This window comes from Lathyrus oleraceus, chromosome 3, assembly GCF_024323335.1.
Source record: "Lathyrus oleraceus cultivar Zhongwan6 chromosome 3, CAAS_Psat_ZW6_1.0, whole genome shotgun sequence".
In the NCBI taxonomy this organism is placed as follows: domain Eukaryota; kingdom Viridiplantae; phylum Streptophyta; class Magnoliopsida; order Fabales; family Fabaceae; genus Lathyrus; species Lathyrus oleraceus.
Window position 1 is genome coordinate 42,029,129 of NC_066581.1, and position 19,762 is coordinate 42,048,890.

At 44.4% G+C, this 19,762-nt stretch overlaps 1 protein-coding gene across 1 annotated transcript in view; it reads left to right on the plus strand.

Moving 5' to 3' along the window:
- The first annotated feature begins 246 nt into the window (after positions 1–246).
- Positions 247–19,762, plus strand: part of LOC127129543 (uncharacterized) — a 34,954-nt gene continuing 15,438 nt past the window's right edge. Inside the window, exons 1-2 of the mRNA XM_051058699.1 lie at positions 247–839; positions 3,238–4,788. Coding sequence (XP_050914656.1) covers positions 3,284–4,788 — 1,505 coding nt within the window. The 5' untranslated portion in view covers positions 247–839; positions 3,238–3,283. The remainder of the gene's footprint in view (positions 840–3,237; positions 4,789–19,762) is intronic.

The following is a 19,762-nucleotide window of genomic DNA, read 5'->3' on the forward strand; positions in this document are numbered from 1 at the left end:
TATAACCTTTAGCATTTATGTTACCATATCCTCATAATTAATCCAATGGACATGAAAATTGATAGCATAATTCCTGACACATTAATGTAGCTTTTGGCTTTGGTCCTACTGATTTATGATGCACCATTGCTGTTTACCATCTAATTGAAGTTGGTGCATAATTTGGACTTCATTTGATGTAGTTTTTGCATGCTGTACCATGTTTAATTAATTCCCATTGATCTACTAGTTCAAATGATTTGAAATTTAATATGTGGCTTGTTGAATGCCTTCTGGTTAGGATAGAATTTTTGTGGATTTTTTGGATCCTTTTTGACATGTGGTTGGATATGATCTTGCTGGTTGTTTGTATGAGACTCAACATTGCTTCATTTGCCTTCTAGGTTGCATAATTTAAAATAGGAACATAGTTTGAATATGGGACCAATTGGGATCCCTTTGTATTTGATATTACTTGGTTTTCATCATGAATTGGCTGCTGTTTTAGGATTTTTCCATCTTTTTGACCCTAGGCTAGTCCTAGTGGTCATAGTACTTACCTTTGAGTGTGATTGTACCTTTTCAGGTTAAAGATAATGATTAAGGAGATTTGCTCCACATTATGGATTGTGTTACTTGACACATATGACTAATGTATTTGTTTTGTAGGATGTTGGTTCATGTGAGCCTTGTGCTATGCACCTCATTATGTGTATAATTGTACTTGGTTAATTGATCATTATATTGTTGTCTGTTTGTGAAAGTAGATGCTGATTCTGTTTGACTTTTGTACAGGTACCTTTAGTTGCTCAATTCCTTGCGAACTTTTGCTTTGCGTTGCTTAAGCAACTTGCATTGAGGTAGGTCTTCTTGACTTCATGTAGTCTGGAGACCCGGCTGCTACCGGGCCGGGCAAATAAATGTCTGAAGTCCTCCTTAAGAGGCAATGATTGTGTTTGTTTATTTTTAAGCCCAAGCAGGAAAAGTCCTTCAAGTAAGGCAATTGGTGGAAGGTAGGGACAAGCAACCTGTCCCCCACTATTCAGTGAGTCTTCTCCTTGCTCCCATTACATGGTTGTAGCATTGAGATCAAAAGCCCAAGATCCTGTGCAGTGCACATTGAGTCAGAGTCATCGAGTATAGAAGGGTTCCCCCATTCTGGACCCATGCTCATTTGTCAGCTCCCCCTGGTTAGGGATATGAGCTGTGAGGTCTGATCCTCACTTCACCTCTTCATCTGCTTCACCTTAGCCTCGTAATGGCAAGGTTAAGAGCAAAACCAGCCTGTACAGACGACTCGCTTCGGCGGTCAAACCCCGTTGATTGAGCCTCTTGTTTGGTTATAGTGGGTGTTTTGTGATTATTTGATTGACATGTTGTTTGAGATGCCTGTTCTCATTTAATGTTGATATATGATTGTATGCTTGTGTGCTAGCTTCTTTCCTGGTTAGGTTAGTTTGCTTATGCAAGTAGGATAGAAAACCGAACTTAGGGTTAACGATGCATGACAACATTAGGCTCGAGTCTCAGCTCCCTAGTTGTGTATCTTTCCCCGGTTTCTGGTTAGCAATTTAGTCCCTTTCAGGGGAACTACATCGCCCTGATCCTCGTGCCAGACGAGGTATGTAGGCAGGTGGTCGTGCGAGACCACTCCGGGCAACCTTTTTCTTTTTTGCGTGTGTTTACTTGTTATCTGATTATGTATGTTTGGGTTCGGATGCCGACGTAAGCCCAGGATTGGCTGTCGAGCTCCATGTTTGCCCTTTTGAGTGTGTTTTGGTTCGGATGCCGACGTAATTCCATCCAGTGGTTGTCGGGCTCCATGTTTGCCACCCTTGTTTGTTTTGTTGTTTTGTGTTGTTCGGCGGGCGTAAGCCGAACTACAGTGGCTCTGATTCTTGTTCCAGACAAGATATGTAGGCATAAGGTGCGATACCTTACCGAGCCCCTTCTTCTTAACCCCACCTGTGTGATCCGGTAGCGTGTGTGTGTGATGTATGTTTATAGCAACCTTATCTTTCTAGAGCGTGGATCCCGTCGAGTACGACGGACGTGAGGGGTGCTAATACCTTCCCCTCGCGTAACCGACTCCCGAACCTTTTCTCTCTGGTCGCGAGACCATGTCTTTCCAGGTTTCTCTGAGCGTTTCCTTTCCCTATCTTGGGATAAATAACGTTTAGTGGCGGCTCTGTGTGTTTTTATTTTTAGGCTCGCCGGTTGATTTTTCGCAGGATGCGACAGCTGGCGACTCTGCTGGGGATTTGAGCATGTTGACCTATGCTGGTCCATGGTCCCTAAGCGAGTCTCTCCTAGCGCTTTAGTATAGGTTTGGTTGCTTGTATTGTTTATTTATTGCATTTATTATACTAACCATTGTTTATATACTTGCATTAAATGTTTGCATGCATCATACTATCATGTTGTTGCTGTCCTCTGCAGGTGGTTTGTTGTGTGGGGTGGGTGTTCTGAGTGGGGCTAAAACCCAGGCCCGAGTGTACACCTAGGATTAGCGTGGTCTCATGTCGCTCATGTGTCGGTTGGGCATATTGTTGCGACGTGACATACCACAAGTCGGACGAGGTTCATCTGAGAAGTGCTCTTCCAGTGGGGTTCTCCACTTTGGTTGGGTTATCTCTTTTGGGCTGTTGACTCTGATGACCGATCATTTCCCGGATCTTTGGTTTAGACGATCTTAAGGGAGCTACAATGGCACACCCGCAAGGGCAAACCCATTGAGTATCTCCGCCCGATCGTTGAGACTATTATCCGCCTTAGGATGACCTGTTTAGAATTAACCTGTGAGGGGAGGTTGATTTGTTCAGATGCATAATCAGATGGTGACTTTTTGAGCTGTGATTCAGAGACATATTTATGAGTCGGATTTATGGTTATTTGTTGCCGTGACGCCGGAGTGCTGTCCGTGATTTATCAGTGGGGATCCGTTTATTTCGGATTCCCCGGGCCGAGATATTTATCAGTGGGGACCCGTTTATTTCGGATTCCCTGGGCCGATTCAGATGGTGATGGTGTGTCTGATCAGAGACCAGTGGTGATGATGATGTATCTGTCTTCCGTTTATTTCGGAACCCGTGGGTCAGAATTGTGATTGTGTATTCCTCAGATGGTTATGATCAGTTCAGAGCCCAGATTCAGTGCAGATGACCAGATGGCTTGGAGGATGGCAACGCATTGCATTCATTCATCAGCATCATTGCATCTTGCATTAATTACCTCTAACACATGTTTACCCATATGCAGGGACCCTTTGGATCGAGATCTTGGCTGAGAGACTTTCTATTCAGAGATGAGAAGACCCGGCTTGAAGGATGATGTTGCTTACAATTTCTTTGACCCGGATATCAGTGTGTTGAAGGATATGATAGCGTTGATCACTCCTGACCATGTGGGGTTGTTTCGTGCGGTGTATGGGGGTATTCTGAAGATGGTTTTCAGGCTCATGGACAGAGACAGGAGCGCCATCCATACTCTACTTCAGTTTTACGATCCCGAGCTGAGATGTTTCGTCTTCCCAGATTACGTGCTAGGGCCGATGTTGGAAGATTATGCTGATATTTTGAATATCCAGATCAGGGATCAAGTTCCTTTCCGGGTTACTAAGGAAGAACCTGATATTGGTGGGATTTCCCGTGCTTTCTATCTGAGTCCAGAGGAAGTGAAGAGTAATCTGAAGGAGAAGGGTAAGCTGCCTGGTTTTCATCTGAGTTTCCTAGAGGCTAAGGCTAAAGAGCAGTCAGAATTGGGGAATTGGGAAGCTGTCTGTGCTCTGGTTGCGGCGAGCATTTATGGGATCATTTTGTTTCCCAACCAGAAGAACTTTGTGGATATCAATGCCATCCGCCTGTTTATTCGAAGGAATCCTATCCCTACATTGATTGGAGATGTCTATTATTCGGTTCATAACCGGAATGAGAAGAGGCGTGGGGGTTTGATTCGATGCTGCGCGCAGTTATTGGTCAAGTGGTTTATGGGTTACTTACCATCCAAGGGTGCTTTTGTTCTTCTGGGCCAGAATGTTACTTGGGCGACCAAACTGATGGGCTTGAGGGCTAAGGACATAGATTGGACTCACAGTAGTGGAGTTGGACAGGACTTTATCTGCAGTTGCAGGGGTTTTCCTAATGTGCCGCTTATAGGGGTTCAGGGTTGCATCAATTACAACCCGACACTTCTTAAGAGGCAAATGGGATTCGCTATGGAGCTTCCACCGTACAAGAGTGAGATTCAGGAATCTGTGTACTTCCCGGTTGAGGGTAACCAGGATAGGGTAAAGCAGGTATCCGATGCATGGCGCAGCATTCAGAGGAAGGGCAAGGCTTCCTGGGGTAGAGCTAACAACAGATCTTTTCCTCCGTTCGATGATTGGCTCAGAAAGAGAGTGGAGCTTACTTGTCTACCATTTCCTATGGTCGATCCGTGGTATCCGTTGGTTGAGGAGACTCCTTCTACTGTTAGTATGGATGAGTTCTTAGAGATGAAGCGGGAACGAGACCAGCTACTTGCAGAGAAGACGGAATTGGAGATGAGTGTTGCTCGGGTTCAGAGAGCTAATCAGGAGCTCAAAGCGAAGATGGAAGATCAGGATAAGCGGCATGCTTTGGAGACCAAGCGATTTGAGATGGATACAGCCTATTATGGGAAGATCAGCCAAGCTTTAGCATCGTCCAACCGGGAGCATGACATCACAAAGGAGAAGCTGTTCAGAGCATCAAAGGTGATTGAAGATGAGAAGAGGAGGCAAATCCTAGTCAGGGATCAGAGGGATGAGAGAGCCAGAGTCCTCGCTGCAGAGTGGAGGCGGCGGAGAAAGCAAAGATCAGGACCGAGAGAGATCATTACATGGCAGAGAGAGACCACTACTTCAGACAGATGAAGATTCATCAGAAGGAAGTTGGAAGACTACAGCAGGAGAACATAGAGCTCAGGTTCGCCGCAGAGTTCGCGAGGATGGAGGGCGAGATAGGGCCATCTGCGGGACCCTCATCCAGTTAGATCTTTCTTTCGTTGTGAATTACCGTCAGGCTTGTTGACGGAATTCACTTGTCTGTATTTCTTTCCTATTCTTGAGGATTGTATCTGACCTTATCTGGTTGATGTATGACTACTGCACTGATTGTGCACTTTTGCTATGTGATGGTGATTTTCATTCAGTGATTGGTTTTCAAGCTTTATTTGCTTTACCGTATGCACTTACACAAGCACACACATGGTTGGGGGTATTCTTGCTAAATCACATATCTCCGATCTGCACAACAAAATCAAACACTGCTAATCAGAATGTTAATGCCGGCTTATTATTTGTCTCGATGATGCCAGGGTCGAGAGACAAAGTGTCCTTCATATGGATAGGCACTGCATACATGCATTAATCATGATAACTTGTGTTTTATTTTGCAGGTGACTATTACTAACGTGCTTGTTTGTAAACAGGAACCATTGCTCGCGCTCGAAGAGTAGTACCCCTGCACTCAACTCGCCCTCACCGATATTACACAAGAAGAAACACTCCCAGACTCATGGAGTTTCCCAGTGCTGATATGCTGGAATTGAAGGAGAAAATGACCGAACTGATCAATATAATGCAAGGTTTTGCCATTGGTCAGAAGGCTCTCGCAGATAAAGTTGAGAAACTCGAGCGGGTTTCTGCTCAGAACAGTGGGGTCAACCTGGATGGAGTCTCCAACCAGGGGCAGGGATCTCGTGATGGTGGAAAGAGGACAACAGTTGGTCTGGTGAATAATGCTGGTGCTGCTGGTCAACCTGGGCCTAGTCAGAATATGAAAGACAACTTTGTGCCTCCGTTTTATGGGTTTGACGAAGATCAGGAGGAAGATAGAGAGGCTGACCAGTTCTCTATGCGAAATGAGCCTTTTGTGCCTTACGACATTCCTCCTCAGAATAAGGAAATCCAGCTGCTGGCTGAGAAAATCAAAGTGCTGGAGAGCTATGCCACGCCTGGGGTGGTAAATATGTCCAACATGGGGCTGGTGGAGGGGATTGTCATTCCTCAGAAGTTCAAGGCGCCTGCGTTCGACAAATACAATGGCAGTTCTTGCCCGGAAACTCATCTCCAGGCATTTGTCCGCAAAATCTCGGCATACACCGCGGATCAAAAACTGTGGATGTACTTTTTCCAGGATAGCCTGTCTGGAGGCTCCTTGGAATGGTACACCAAGTTGAGATCGTCCGATATCAAAAGCTGGCAAGATTTGGGAGATGCTTTCTTTAAGCAATACCAATTTAATGCTGATATGGCTCCGAGTCGTACCCAGCTGCAGGGTATGTCTCAAAAGCATAACGAAGGATTCAAGGAGTATGCGCAGAGGTGGAGAGAACTGGCTGCAAGGGTGCAACCTCCTCTGGTGGACAGAGAGATGTCCGATTTGTTCATGGGGACCCTGCAGGGGCCGTTTGCAGAAAGAATGGTGGGTTGCCCTGTCACCAATTTCTCTGACATTGTGGTGGCAGGAGAAAGAATCGAAAGTTGGTTGAAGCTGGGTAAAATCCAGGGTGGTGCATCTGCGTCTTCTTCAGGAACGAAGAAACCGTTCGGTAATAACGGTCAGAGAAAGAAGGAAGGAGACACCAGTGCAGTTTATACACAGCGCGGACCCAGTAGGGACCGTTACTTCCAGCACAATGCTGCAGTAACAATTCCTGCTGAGTCTCAGTCAGCACAACCGCAACAACAACAGCAGCAACAAAGACAACCGTTCCAACAGAGGCCCCAGAGGGCTGGATACCAGGTCAGGGGCAGAGCAAATGATAGACAATTCGACAGGCCTCCGGTGACTTATTCGTTTCTGTTGAAGAAGCTTCTGGATCTCGGGCTGGTGCAACTGAGGACGCTGGCGCCTTTGAGACCTGATCAGAGGCCGCCCAGTTACAATGAAAATGCTAAGTGCGAATTCCACTCGGGTGCGCCCGGGCATAATGTTGAGGACTGCAAAGCTTTTAAGCACGTAGTCCAGGACCTAGTGGATTCCAAAGCAATCAACTTTGCGCCTTCTCCCAACGTAAATGCAAATCCCATGCCTGCGCATGGTCAGAGGGGAGTAAACGCTATTTCTGTGGAAGATAGAGTGGGGCTGTCTGAGGTCGATCAGTTGAAGACGCCTTTGGTTGAGTTGAAAAGACAACTGCTGATGAATGGGGTTTACCCGGGCTGTGGGTTTGAGTGTGCTGAGTGCACTATTTCTACGAACGGTTGTGAGCTTCTGAGGAAGCATGTCCAGGGTCTGATGGACGGTGGTGAGATTGTGGTCGAGAGGACTGAAGGAAAGAAGGAAGAGGTCTCCACCATAACTATATACTATGATCCGGTGGATTTGTCTAACCTGGTGGAGGAGGCTCCAGTTACCATCACGGTACCTGGGCCAATTCCATATGACAAAGATGATGCCGTGCCATGGAATTATGGGGGAGAGGTCTACTGTAACGGTGAGAAGGTTGAAGAACAGACTGCTAGTGAGACCACCGTGCTAAGGGTGGATAATGCCGGTCCCAGCGGTTTCACGCGCAGTGGAAGATTGTTTGCTCCAGATGCATTGAGGAGGGGAGAGGAAGAAAAGAGAAAAAAAGAAAAGGCCGAGGCTTTAGCCAGGGCAAAGGGTAAAGCTGTGGCAGATAACGGTAGTACTCCTGTGATGACACCGGCGCCTGCGGGGTCGGATAACAAATTTAATGATGAAGCTGAAGAGTTTCTGAGAATAATCAAGAAGTCGGAGTATAAGTTGGTGGATCATTTGCAGCAGACTCCGTCCAAAATCTCCATTCTTTCATTGTTACTGAGCTCAGAAGGGCATAGGGAGGCTTTGTTGAAAATATTGAAGAAAGCCTATGTTCCTCAAGAGATTACAATTAACCAATTGGAGACGGTCGTATCCAACGTGCATGCCAGCCATGGGTTGGGCTTTACTGATATGGATTTGACCGTGGATGGGAGAAATCACAACCGGGCTTTGCACATTGCGATGGAATGCAAAGGAGCCGTGCTTTCGCATGTGCTGGTTGATACCGGTTCCTCGTTGAATGTGTTGCCTAAGAAGGCCTTGGCAAAGTTAAACTGTGATGGGCTGATTTTGACCCCGACTGATTTAATTGTGCGGGCGTTTGATGGGTCAAAACGGGCCGTGTTTGGGAGGTGGAATTGCCAGTGAAGATTGGCCCGGAGGTGTTTAAGTCAACCTTCTATGTTATGGACATCCAACCAGCTTACAGTTGCTTGTTGGGTCGCCCATGGATTCATGCTGCGGGGGCAGTTACGTCGACTTTGCACCAGAAGCTGAAGTATGTCTGGGGAGGCCAAGTCGTTACTGTTTGCGGAGAGGAGGACATCTTTGTCAGCCACCTGTCTTCGTTTAAGTATGTGGAGATGGATGGAGAGATATGGGAAACGCCTAGTCAGGCATTTGAAACCGTCAAGGTGGAGAATGCTCTGTTTGCTAAGCAAGAAGAGGAGAAACCATCCATCGCTTCGTACAAGCAGGCTGCTGAGGTAGTTAAAAGCGGAGAAGCTCCAGGCTGGGGCAGGATAATGGAGGTCCCTGAGAAGAAGGACCGATTCGGGGTCGGATATAAGCCGAGCCGAGGCTCTGGGCCGAGCAGAGGGGGTCGTGTGCCTGTGACTTTCACCAGTGCTGGAATGCTAGATCCAGACCACATCTGCATGATGGGTGAAGATACTGACAGCGACTGTGATATGGACCGATGGATAACACCGTGCGCACCAGGGATGGAAATCCACAACTGGAAGGCCGAAGAAATCATCCGGGTCACTCTCCTCGAAGAGTAATATTTTTCTTGTTTTCTTTCTTATTTGCATGCAAACCACACGTGTTGCCCGACACGTAATGGTCCATTGTAAGGGCCTCCTCATGTTCATAAATTTGTAAGATTTTGCATCATTAATAAAAGGATGTTTTTTAGTCAAAAGCGGTGTTCCCTGTTTTTCATTTATTTTTGCAGTTTAAAAATTAAAAACAAATAAAAATGGCAATGTTTTCATTTTTCTTTTTCGATTTCTCACACCGGTTCTAAAGCAGTGCATGAATCAACATTCATGCAGATGCGATTCCTCTCCGGATCTCATTGATAACAATCCTGTTACACCCTTGTATGACTTCGACAATCCAATCTATCTTGCTGAAGAAGAAGACGAAGAAGATTGTGAACTGCCAGGGGAATTAGCCAGATTGTTAAAACAAGAGGAGAAGGTGATTCAGCCACACGAGGAACAGATTGAGGTTGTGAACCTGGGTACCGACGAGGAGAAGAGAGAAGTGAAAATCGGGGCTGCTTTGGAGGAAAGTGTTAAGGGCAGATTGGTGGTGCTATTGAAAGAGTATGTCGATATCTTTGCCTGGTCTTATCAAGATATGCCAGGGTTGGATACCGATATCGTTGTGCACAAGCTACCGTTGAGAACAGATTGTCCTCCAGTGAAGCAGAAGTTGCGCAGAACTCGACCTGACATGGCAATGAAAATTAAAGAGGAAGTGCAGAAGCAGTGGGATGCTGGTTTCCTTGCTGTCACTAATTATCCGCCATGGGTTGCGAACATTGTGCCAGTCCCGAAGAAGGATGGGAAAGTAAGAATGTGTGTGGACTACCGAGATCTGAACAGAGCTAGTCCGAAGGATGATTTTCCGCTACCTCACATTGACGTGTTGGTAGATAATACAGCTCAATTCTCGGTGTTTTCCTTCATGGATGGCTTTTCTGGCTATAATCAAATCAAAATGTCGCCAGATGATATGGAGAAAACAACGTTCATTACACCGTGGGGTACCTTTTGTTACAAGGTGATGCCATTCGGTCTCAAGAACGCCGGTGCTACTTATCAGAGAGCTATGGTGACTTTGTTTCATGATATGATTCATCATGAAATTGAATGCTATGTTGATGACATGATAGCAAAGTCCCAAACAGAAGAGGGGCATTTGGTAGATTTGGCCAAGTTGTTTGACCGGCTGAGACAATTCAGACTGAGGTTGAATCCGAATAAGTGCACGTTCGGAGTGCGGTCCGGTAAATTGCTGGGGTTCATTGTAAGTGAGAAAGGAATCGAGGTTGATCCTGCAAAAGTAAAAGCAATAAAAGAAATGCCTGAACCGAGAACAGAGAAAGAGGTTCGTGGTTTCTTAGGTAGATTGAACTACATTTCACGGTTCATATCTCATCTAACAGCCACGTGCGAACCAATATTCAAATTGTTAAGAAAAGATCAAACGGTCAGGTGGAACGATGATTGCCAAGCGGCATTTGAAAAGATAAAAGAATATTTGCAGGAGCCTCCGATTCTGATGCCTCCTGTGGAGGGAAGACCGTTAATTTTGTACCTGACAGTCCTCGAGGGGTCTATGGGGTGTGTATTGGGACAGCATGACGAGTCTGGTCGAAAAGAGCATGCCATATACTACCTTAGCAAAAAGTTTACCGACTGTGAAACAAGATATTCATTGCTCGAGAAAACTTGCTGTGCTTTGGTCTGGGCTGCTCGCCGACTAAGGCAGTACATGCTGGTTCATACCACTTTGTTGATTTCCAAGATGGATCCAATCAAGTACATTTTCGAGAAGCCAGCATTGACCGGACGGGTTGCGAGGTGGCAAATGATTTTGACTGAATATGATATACAGTATACCTCTCAGAAAGCGATTAAGGGGAGTGTATTGTCTGATTACCTCGCCCAGCAACCCATTGATGATTATCAACCAATGAAGTTTGAATTCCCTGATGAGGACATCATGTTTCTCAAATCGAAAGATTGTGAGGAACCGATCCCGGAGGAGGGGCCTGACCCTGAATCCGAATGGATTTTGATGTTTGATGGGGCCGTTAACGTGAACGGAAGCGGTGTTGGTGCTGTTTTGGTTACGCCGAAAGGATCCCATATTCCTTTTGCTGCCCGGCTAACATTTGAGTGTACCAACAACGTAGCTGAATATGAAGCTTGTATATTGGGGATTGAAGAGGCGATTGATTTAAGAATCAAGAACCTTGTCATATATGGAGATTCAGCTCTGGTGATAAATCAGGTTAACGGAAAATGGTATACGCATCAATCTCATTTGGTTCCGTATCGAGATTATACGAGGAGATTGTTGACGTTTTTCACCAAGGTGAAGATGCATCATGTGCCTAGAGAGGAGAATCCTTTGGCAGATGCTTTGGCTACTCTGGCTGCCTTGATTAAGGTGCAGAGGTGGAATCAATTCCCCAGTGTGGAAGTGGGACGTCTGGATAGGCCGGCTTATGTGTTTGCTGTTGATACAGCGCCTGATGATGAGAAGCCGTGGTATTACGATATCAAACGCTATCTTGAGACGCAAGAGTATCCTGAGGGAGCATCTAAGAAAGATAGAAAGACTCTGCGGAGGTTAGCCATGGTATTCTACCTGAATAAGGATGGGGTTTTGTACAAGCGGAATTTTGATTGGGTCTTGCTCAGATGTGTTGATGATGCAGAGGCAAGCCAAGTAATGAAAGAGGTTCATGAAGGTTCGTTCGGTACCCATGCCAGTGGGAATGCAATGGTGAAGAAGCTGCTGAGAGCAGGTTACTATTGGATGACGATGGAGGCCCAATGTTTCAACTACGTGCGGAAGTGTCATAAATGCCAGATTTATGCTGACAAGGTGCACGTGCCTCCAAATCCGTTGAGCTTAATGTCATCTCCATGGCCGTTTGCTATGTGGGGCATTGATATGATTGGAAAGATAGAGCCTACGGCTTCGAACGGGCACCGGTTCATATTAGTGGCTATTGATTACTTCACCAAGTGGGTAGAAGCGGCCTCTTATACGAACGTGACGAAGCAGGTTGTAGCCAGATTTCTCAAGAGAGACATCATTTGCAGATATGGGGTTCCCGAGAGAATCATTACTGATAATGGTTCTAATTTGAATAATAAGATGATGGCAGAGCTGTGTCGGGAATTCAAGATTGAGCATCACAATTCTTCTCCCTATCGTCCGAAGATGAATGGGGCGGTTGAGGCAGCCAACAAGAATATAAAGAAGATTGTGCAGAAAATGGTGGTAACCTACAAAGATTGGCATGAGATGTTGCCGTTTGCATTGCATGGGTATCGAACGTCGGTACGCACATCTACTGGGGCAACTCCTTTCTCGTTGGTATATGGGATGGAGGCTGTACTACCTGTTGAGGTTCAGATTCCCTCTTTGAGAGTCCTGATGGACGTGAAGTTGCAAGAGGCTGAATGGGTAAGGACCCGGTATGAAGAGTTGAGCCTAATTGAAGAAAAGAGGCTAGCAGCCATTTGTCATGGGCAGTTATACCAGCAAAGGATGAAGCGTGCTTTTGACAAAAAGGTGCGACCTCGGGTGTATCACGTGGGTGATATGGTGCTGAAAAGGATCCTTCCTCCTCAAAACGATCGAAGGGGCAAATGGACACCGAATTATGAAGGTCCGTTCGTGGTCAAGAAGGTCTTCTCTGGTGGAGCCTTGTTGTTAACGACCATGGATGGTGAGGATTTTCCGTCCCCTGTGAATGCGGACGCAGTTAAAAAATACTTCGTATAATTGACCCGCTGGACGAAAAGAATAAAATAGTCCAGGCAAAAATGGGCATCCCGGCGAACCAAAAACAGAAAGAAAGGTTCGGGCAAAAATTAGGGATAAAAAATGGAAAAAATGTACACCCGGCAAGTCGAAAACCTGAGAAGGCGACTTGGGCAAAAAGGGGTATCCCGGTGGACTGAAAACCCGAAAGGGCGGTCCAGGCAAAAGAGGGATTGAAACGAACCACTGCGTCCAGCATGATCGTTTGCGCTTTGGTTGAAGCATCATGGATAATACCCGGTGGGGATCAATCAGAATTGTCTTATTCAGAAGGCAGAAAGCAAGGAGAGTCTGAGGACGTATGGGGTGTAACCGAGTTGGAACTCGATGAGATCACGGGTTTCACATTGCCATTAGGATAGATTTTTCCTTTTGAGCGCAATTACCTCTTTTCAGGAATTGCTTCCTTTGTATTGCTCATTTGAGCCACACTTTTTTTCAATTAATAAAATGCATATTCAGTCAAATAATTTTGTTTTTGTTTTTCATTACCGCTTTGATTGCGAAAACGTCCAGATATTTTTGATAAAAAATCTTGCATTTTTAAAACATACAGGTTTCCTTCCAATGCATGTTTATAAGATTGAAGCTTGAAATTTTATTTGGAAGGTTGAGTGACCCAAAGGTTGAAATCTTGACGCGCCTGGGGCACGGTTTTATCTAACGATCTGTTTTGCAGGAACTGTAGATACTTTTCACTCACTTGCAGGGTGTGATGTGGAAGCTTTGACAAGAGAAATCCCCAGAGAGTCCGGTCAGGGACGAGTGTATGAAAAATGACGAAGGCGTTGAGGCGTACGACGAGCCTTGATGATAATCAAGAAGACTCTTCAAAGTCGGAAGACTGGAAAGTTTGTAATTCCCCGCAGAGTTCGATCAGGGAAGAAGGAGGAACGGTGGAGAGACGACGAGAGACGTCCGACGACCATTGAAATTAATCAAGAAGACTCTTCAAAGTCAGAAAATTGAAATTTCTGTATAATTCCCAGGAGTACGTTCTCGTCGAGCACGAAGCGGCTTGAAATACAAGATGATGGAGCAGAAAAGGTCCGGACGAGTCCGGGAATTCTTATTTCCCAGCTAAGTCCCCAAGCAGAATCGTAGGACTAGCTCCCCAGCCGAGTCAGTGTGGTTATACCTGGCAGGTTTATAATGGTGTTTCCTCAGCAGTCAGGTCTGAAGGTTGCTACCCCCGAGTGGAGCGGGTCTTTTCCAAAGAAATATATCTCCAGCAGTGTTCATCTTACCGGAGGATTGAACAAATTCCCGTGGCGGACGGGTTTCTGCATCCCCAGCTGAGCCGATTCTACCTATGGATTGCATGGGTAATCCCCAGCGGAGTAGCAGTCGTTTCTCCTAGCATGGTCTGGATGGTCATCCCCGGTAGGTTGAAGATTGCCCATTTCCTCAGCGGGAGTATCGGTAAGGGTTCCCAAAGCAGAGTTGGGGCGTGTATCCCCAGCAAGACAAAGAGATTGTGGTATCCCCACAGAGCGCGATGATGGTTCTTCTGACCCAGCAGGTCCTCGAGAGGGTTGGGTGCAAAGGAGGTATTCCCCAGCAAGGGTGGCATTCTCCCAGCAGCAGTACTATTCCCCGGCAGGGTGGAAATCGGAGCAGTGACGAGAGCCTCAGCAGAGAGTCTCGTGTCCCCCAGAGGATTCCCCAGAGGGGGATATTTCTTTTTATGCATTCATCATGAAAAAATAGCATGGCATATTGCATAAAAAATGAATAATCGCGTAGCATTTCCATGTTTATGGAGCATTACGCAGAAAAATCAATCATGCATCATTGCAAGCATAAGCTAGTCCCAAACCGTGGTTACCGTTTGAGGGGTGGTTTTGCTGAAAGATAAAGGTGTTATTCTGAGGAGTCTAGCATCAGAACGTTAGATCAGCAATGTTCTCCAGTAGTGCGATATTGGAGGAAATGTTTCCGTCGGGCGGAGAGGGAAATAAAATCAGAGGACGTTACGTGATTAGCAGTTTTCCGGAGTTCAGACCGAGGCGGTATCCAGACCGAAGTGGCGTTCAGGCCCAGTTTCCGATTCTCAGATCGAAGAAGTTTCCGACGATCAGGTTGATGTACTTGTGGTATTCAGGCCCAGTTTCCGATTCTCAGATCGAAGAAGTTTCCGACGATCAGGTTGATGTACTTGTGGTATTCAGGCCAGTTTTCCGGAGTTCAGACCGAGGCGGTATCCAGACCGAAGTGGCGATCAGGCCAATTTCCCGGAGTTCAGACCGAGGCGGTATCCAGACCGAAGTGGCGATCAGGCCAATTTCCCGGAGTTCAGACCGAGGCGGTATCCAGACCGAAGTGGCGTTCAGGCCCAGTTTCCGATTCTCAGATCGAAGAAGTTTTCGACGATCAGGTTGATGTACTTGTGGTATTCAGGCCAGTTTTCCGGAGTTCAGACCGAGGCGGTATCCAGACCGAAGTGGCGATCAGGCCAATTTCCCGGAGTTCAGACCGAGGCGGTATCCAGACCGAAGTGGCGATCAGGCCGATGTCCCGGTGTTCAGACCGAAGGGGTTTTCAGACCAAGAATTATCAAAAGTTCCGGGGTTCAAATGCAGAGATCCGAGGATCGTTTGCGCAGAGAAGTTTCGGGGTTCAAGAAAAGAACAAGAAGAAAGAATAATACTCCCGAGGGGATGTGCGGTGTTCAGACCGATTTTCTCCGTACCAGACGGATTTTTGTTCAAAGTTTGTTTCTTCGCCGATGCTGACAGGCGTTGTTAATTATTATCCCATCAGAGTGCAAATTGTTCGCCTGTTCTTGGTATTCAATCACTCTTCATCCTGATCATCCGAAAGCCGAGGCTATTTCGTATCGACAGGTTCACAGTGGATTGAATAGGGGCAGCTGTAACACCTCAAAATTTGCCCTCCTCTCTTGGGACTAGCATTAACATATTTGCATTGCATTTTAGGACATTAGGCAGTTCATGTTGCATATCATGTGGTTACATTATGCAAGCCATTCTCCCAAGTCTTGATCAGAAGATGAGGAAGTCAAAAGTGCAAGCCTAGGTTACTGACTGATCATGGCCATCTGAGGATTGGGCCGTGAATTAGGGTTTCATGATTCTCAAGGGTATCGGTCTTCATATTGATTGAATTGATACATCATCATCATGGTTGGATGTCATCAGAAGATTGAAGAAGATTCCTTGAGATTAGGGTTTTGACCACTGGTCAACCCTAATCAGTTGCATTGGGCCAATCAGGGCTGGATCAGGAGATGAGGTTTCTGAAGAAGATGAGGATCATTTTGTGATTATATGGTGATTATTGAGGCTAGGGTTTCACCCTTGAGCCATTTCAGTTGGAGATTGGGGTTCAAATTGATCTGTGCATTGCCTGATTCATCTGTCAGTTGAAAAGTCAACTGTGGTCAACTGTACATGATCTGGTGAATTTGGAGGTGGAAATGAGTTAGACACACTGCATTCATGTTGGAACAAGTGTTAAATGACATCTCAAAGCTTAAAATTGAAGAAAATCAGGTCAGGACAAACACTGCCAAAAATAGCAAGTGACTTGTAACTGAAGTTTCCAAAAGTGGAAAGTTTTTGACCTCAAAAACAGAAGTCCAAGGAAGCTTCAAATGAAAAATTGTTCAACATGACAGATGTAGATCTTGTTCTCACCTTTCCAAAAAGTCCAAGAACTTGAAAATCCAATGTACGGTTTGCAAGATATGGCTCAGTGAATTTCAGAAATACCCGTAATCGGGAGGGCATAACTACCACATGGTTTATCCAAAATGCAAGTTCTTTATATGCACAAACTCCATTTAATGTGTACTTCAAAGTTGCATATTTGGATTTTTTGGAAAGGGCTCAATGCAAAATGCCATTTTTGAAGTGAACTATTTGGAAGGAAGGGCAAAATGGTCATTTTTGGAAATATTGAGAATTTGGGAACAAGGCTTATACCAACAGCTTCCAAATGCTATTTTGAGCTGGTTTTCAATATCCATTTTATGCTGTCATGCTTCAAGGCATTGAAGAGCTCGAATCCAAACTTCACCATAAACCATTTTTTCCATTTAATTCATTTGCTTAATTATGTTTAGACTGGGATTAAGAGATGATATATAATTAATTCCCAACAGAAATAGACTCTAACTACAACTGCATAATCACATTTGGAAGGGCTTTTTCGGCCAATCACCCTAATCTAATCACAATCTCACAATTTTCAACTCTAACAGAAAATCATTTTTCTGCACAATTTCTCCACACTCACTCTCACCATCTCTCTCGGCATAATCACTCTCTCACAATTCTCAACTTGGTTCTCACAATCATTTTTCAACTCAAACAGAAAATCATAACTGAAAAAATCACACTCTCACATTCTCTCTTTTTCTCAAAATTTTCCACAAATCCTTTTGCTCATTTTGACAAATCCTATCAAGTTCTTTGGAAATTTCTCTGTGGATTGAAAAATTGCAGGTACTGTTGAGCCTCTGTTGATGAAAGCTGGAGCAAAACCGCAACCGATTCCAACTGTTACGAAGCCTTGAACGTCCATGACAGTTGTTGATTCTTGATCATCTAAGCATCTTCGAGCTCCTAGAATCATTCTACGCACCTTCCAACACCGACTCCTTCATCTGTTTCGCATCACCGGAGCTGGAAATCGCAACGGCATCGCAACTGTCATCAAGAAAAGGTTGGGAATCAAACTTCACAGATAGATTAAATTGAGCTAGGTATATCGTAGATTGATGTGTATAGATTGTATATCAAGTATTGGATTGTAGAATTGCTGGAAATTGTATGAATTATTGTGAAATTTAGGTTTTCGTCGCGATCGCTTTTTCCATCGATTCGTCCTCCTCTTGAATTTCTGAACATATTCGATCCCATATTCGTGATCGCGGTTCAAAGCCGGTTCCAACGATGTGCTTCTCATCGATTTCCATCAAGATTCGCGCAAAACCTGCGTTCGCGATGAAGAACTTCAAGAACAGTGATGAACTTCATCAATTTCTGGAAAATGCTTCGCTTTGATCCGCTTCGTTTCCAGTTGCCTTTCGATCTTGTGTTTTTGCGCCCAGGCGTGATCTCAGCCATCCATTCTAACTTACTGCAACGGCGCCGTTTTGGCCCTAACTCACTGCTTCGTTAATTAATTCAATAAAATCCAAATAAATCATATTAATTCGAAATAATCATTAAATAATTATTTAAAATCTTAAAAAATTCATAAATGGCTCAAAAATAATCAAAAGAATATAACAATTTTTTGTTAGTTTTGTTTCTTTCTCTACTATTTATAAAAAATAAAAAAAATATATAGGTGCTTGGGAATTTTTAGAATTGACATAGAGGTCCTTTTCATGTACATATTTTCATACACATTACCATTTTAATTCTACAATCCACATACTCCATCCAAATTAATTGAAAATTGAAACATGGCTTCTAGACATCCTTCTGGATTTTTTGACATAGGTTTGGGAATTTTTTAGCCTATGGTCTATTATATATGAATTATTGAAGTTGGACATGTATATATGTGACATAGTTTGGTATGCTGAATTCACCAAATTGATTACCATGCTTCCCATTGGCCAATGGCCCTAATTTTTTGCGTGAAGCTTGTTTAACATGTTAGCTATCACTGATAATTTTTGTGGATTTTTACAATCCATTTTCGATTTGATTCATATTTTTTCTTGCTGCCTAGCATATTAGAGTTCCATAGGTATAACCTTTAGCATTTATGTTACCATATCCTCATAATTAATCCAATGGACATGAAAATTGATAGCATAATTCCTGACACATTAATGTAGCTTTTGGCTTTGGTCCTACTGATTTATGATGCACCATTGCTGTTTACCATCTAATTGAAGTTGGTGCATAATTTGGACTTCATTTGATGTAGTTTTTGCATGCTGTACCATGTTTAATTAATTCCCATTGATCTACTAGTCCAAATGATTTGAAATTTAATATGTGGCTTGTTGAATGCCTTCTGGTTAGGATAGAATTTTTGTGGATTTTTTGGATCCTTTTTGACATGTGGTTGGATATGATCTTGCTGGTTGTTTGTATGAGACTCAACATTGCTTCATTTGCCTTCTAGGTTGCATAATTTAAAATAGGAACATAGTTTGAATATGGGACCAATTGGGATCCCTTTGTATTTGATATTACTTGGTTTTCATCATGAATTGGCTGCTGTTTTAGGATTTTTCCATCTTTTTGACCCTAGGCTAGTCCTAGTGGTCATAGTACTTACCTTTGAGTGTGATTGTACCTTTTCAGGTTAAAGATAATGATTAAGGAGATTTGCTCCACATTATGGATTGTGTTACTTGACACATATGACTAATGTATTTGTTTTGTAGGATGTTGGTTCATGTGAGCCTTGTGCTATGCACCTCATTATGTGTATAATTGTACTTGGTTAATTGATCATTATATTGTTGTCTGTTTGTGAAAGTAGATGCTGATTCTGTTTGACTTTTGTACAGGTACCTTTAGTTGCTCAATTCCTTGCGAACTTTTGCTTTGCGTTGCTTAAGCAACTTGCATTGAGGTAGGTCTTCTTGACTTCATGTAGTCTGGAGACCCGGCTGCTACCGGGCCGGGCAAATAAATGTCTGAAGTCCTCCTTAAGAGGCAATGATTGTGTTTGTTTATTTTTAAGCCCAAGCAGGAAAAGTCCTTCAAGTAAGGCAATTGGTGGAAGGTAGGGACAAGCAACCTGTCCCCCACTATTCAGTGAGTCTTCTCCTTGCTCCCATTACATGGTTGTAGCATTGAGATCAAAAGCCCAAGATCCTGTGCAGTGCACATTGAGTCAGAGTCATCGAGTATAGAAGGGTTCCCCCATTCTGGACCCATGCTCATTTGTCAGCTCCCCCTGGTTAGGGATATGAGCTGTGAGGTCTGATCCTCACTTCACCTCTTCATCTGCTTCACCTTAGCCTCGTAATGGCAAGGTTAAGAGCAAAACCAGCCTGTACAGACGACTCGCTTCGGCGGTCAAACCCCGTTGATTGAGCCTCTTGTTTGGTTATAGTGGGTGTTTTGTGATTATTTGATTGACATGTTTGTTTGAGATGCCTGTTCTCATTTAATGTTGATATATGATTGTATGCTTGTGTGCTAGCTTCTTTCCTGGTTAGGTTAGTTTGCTTATGCAAG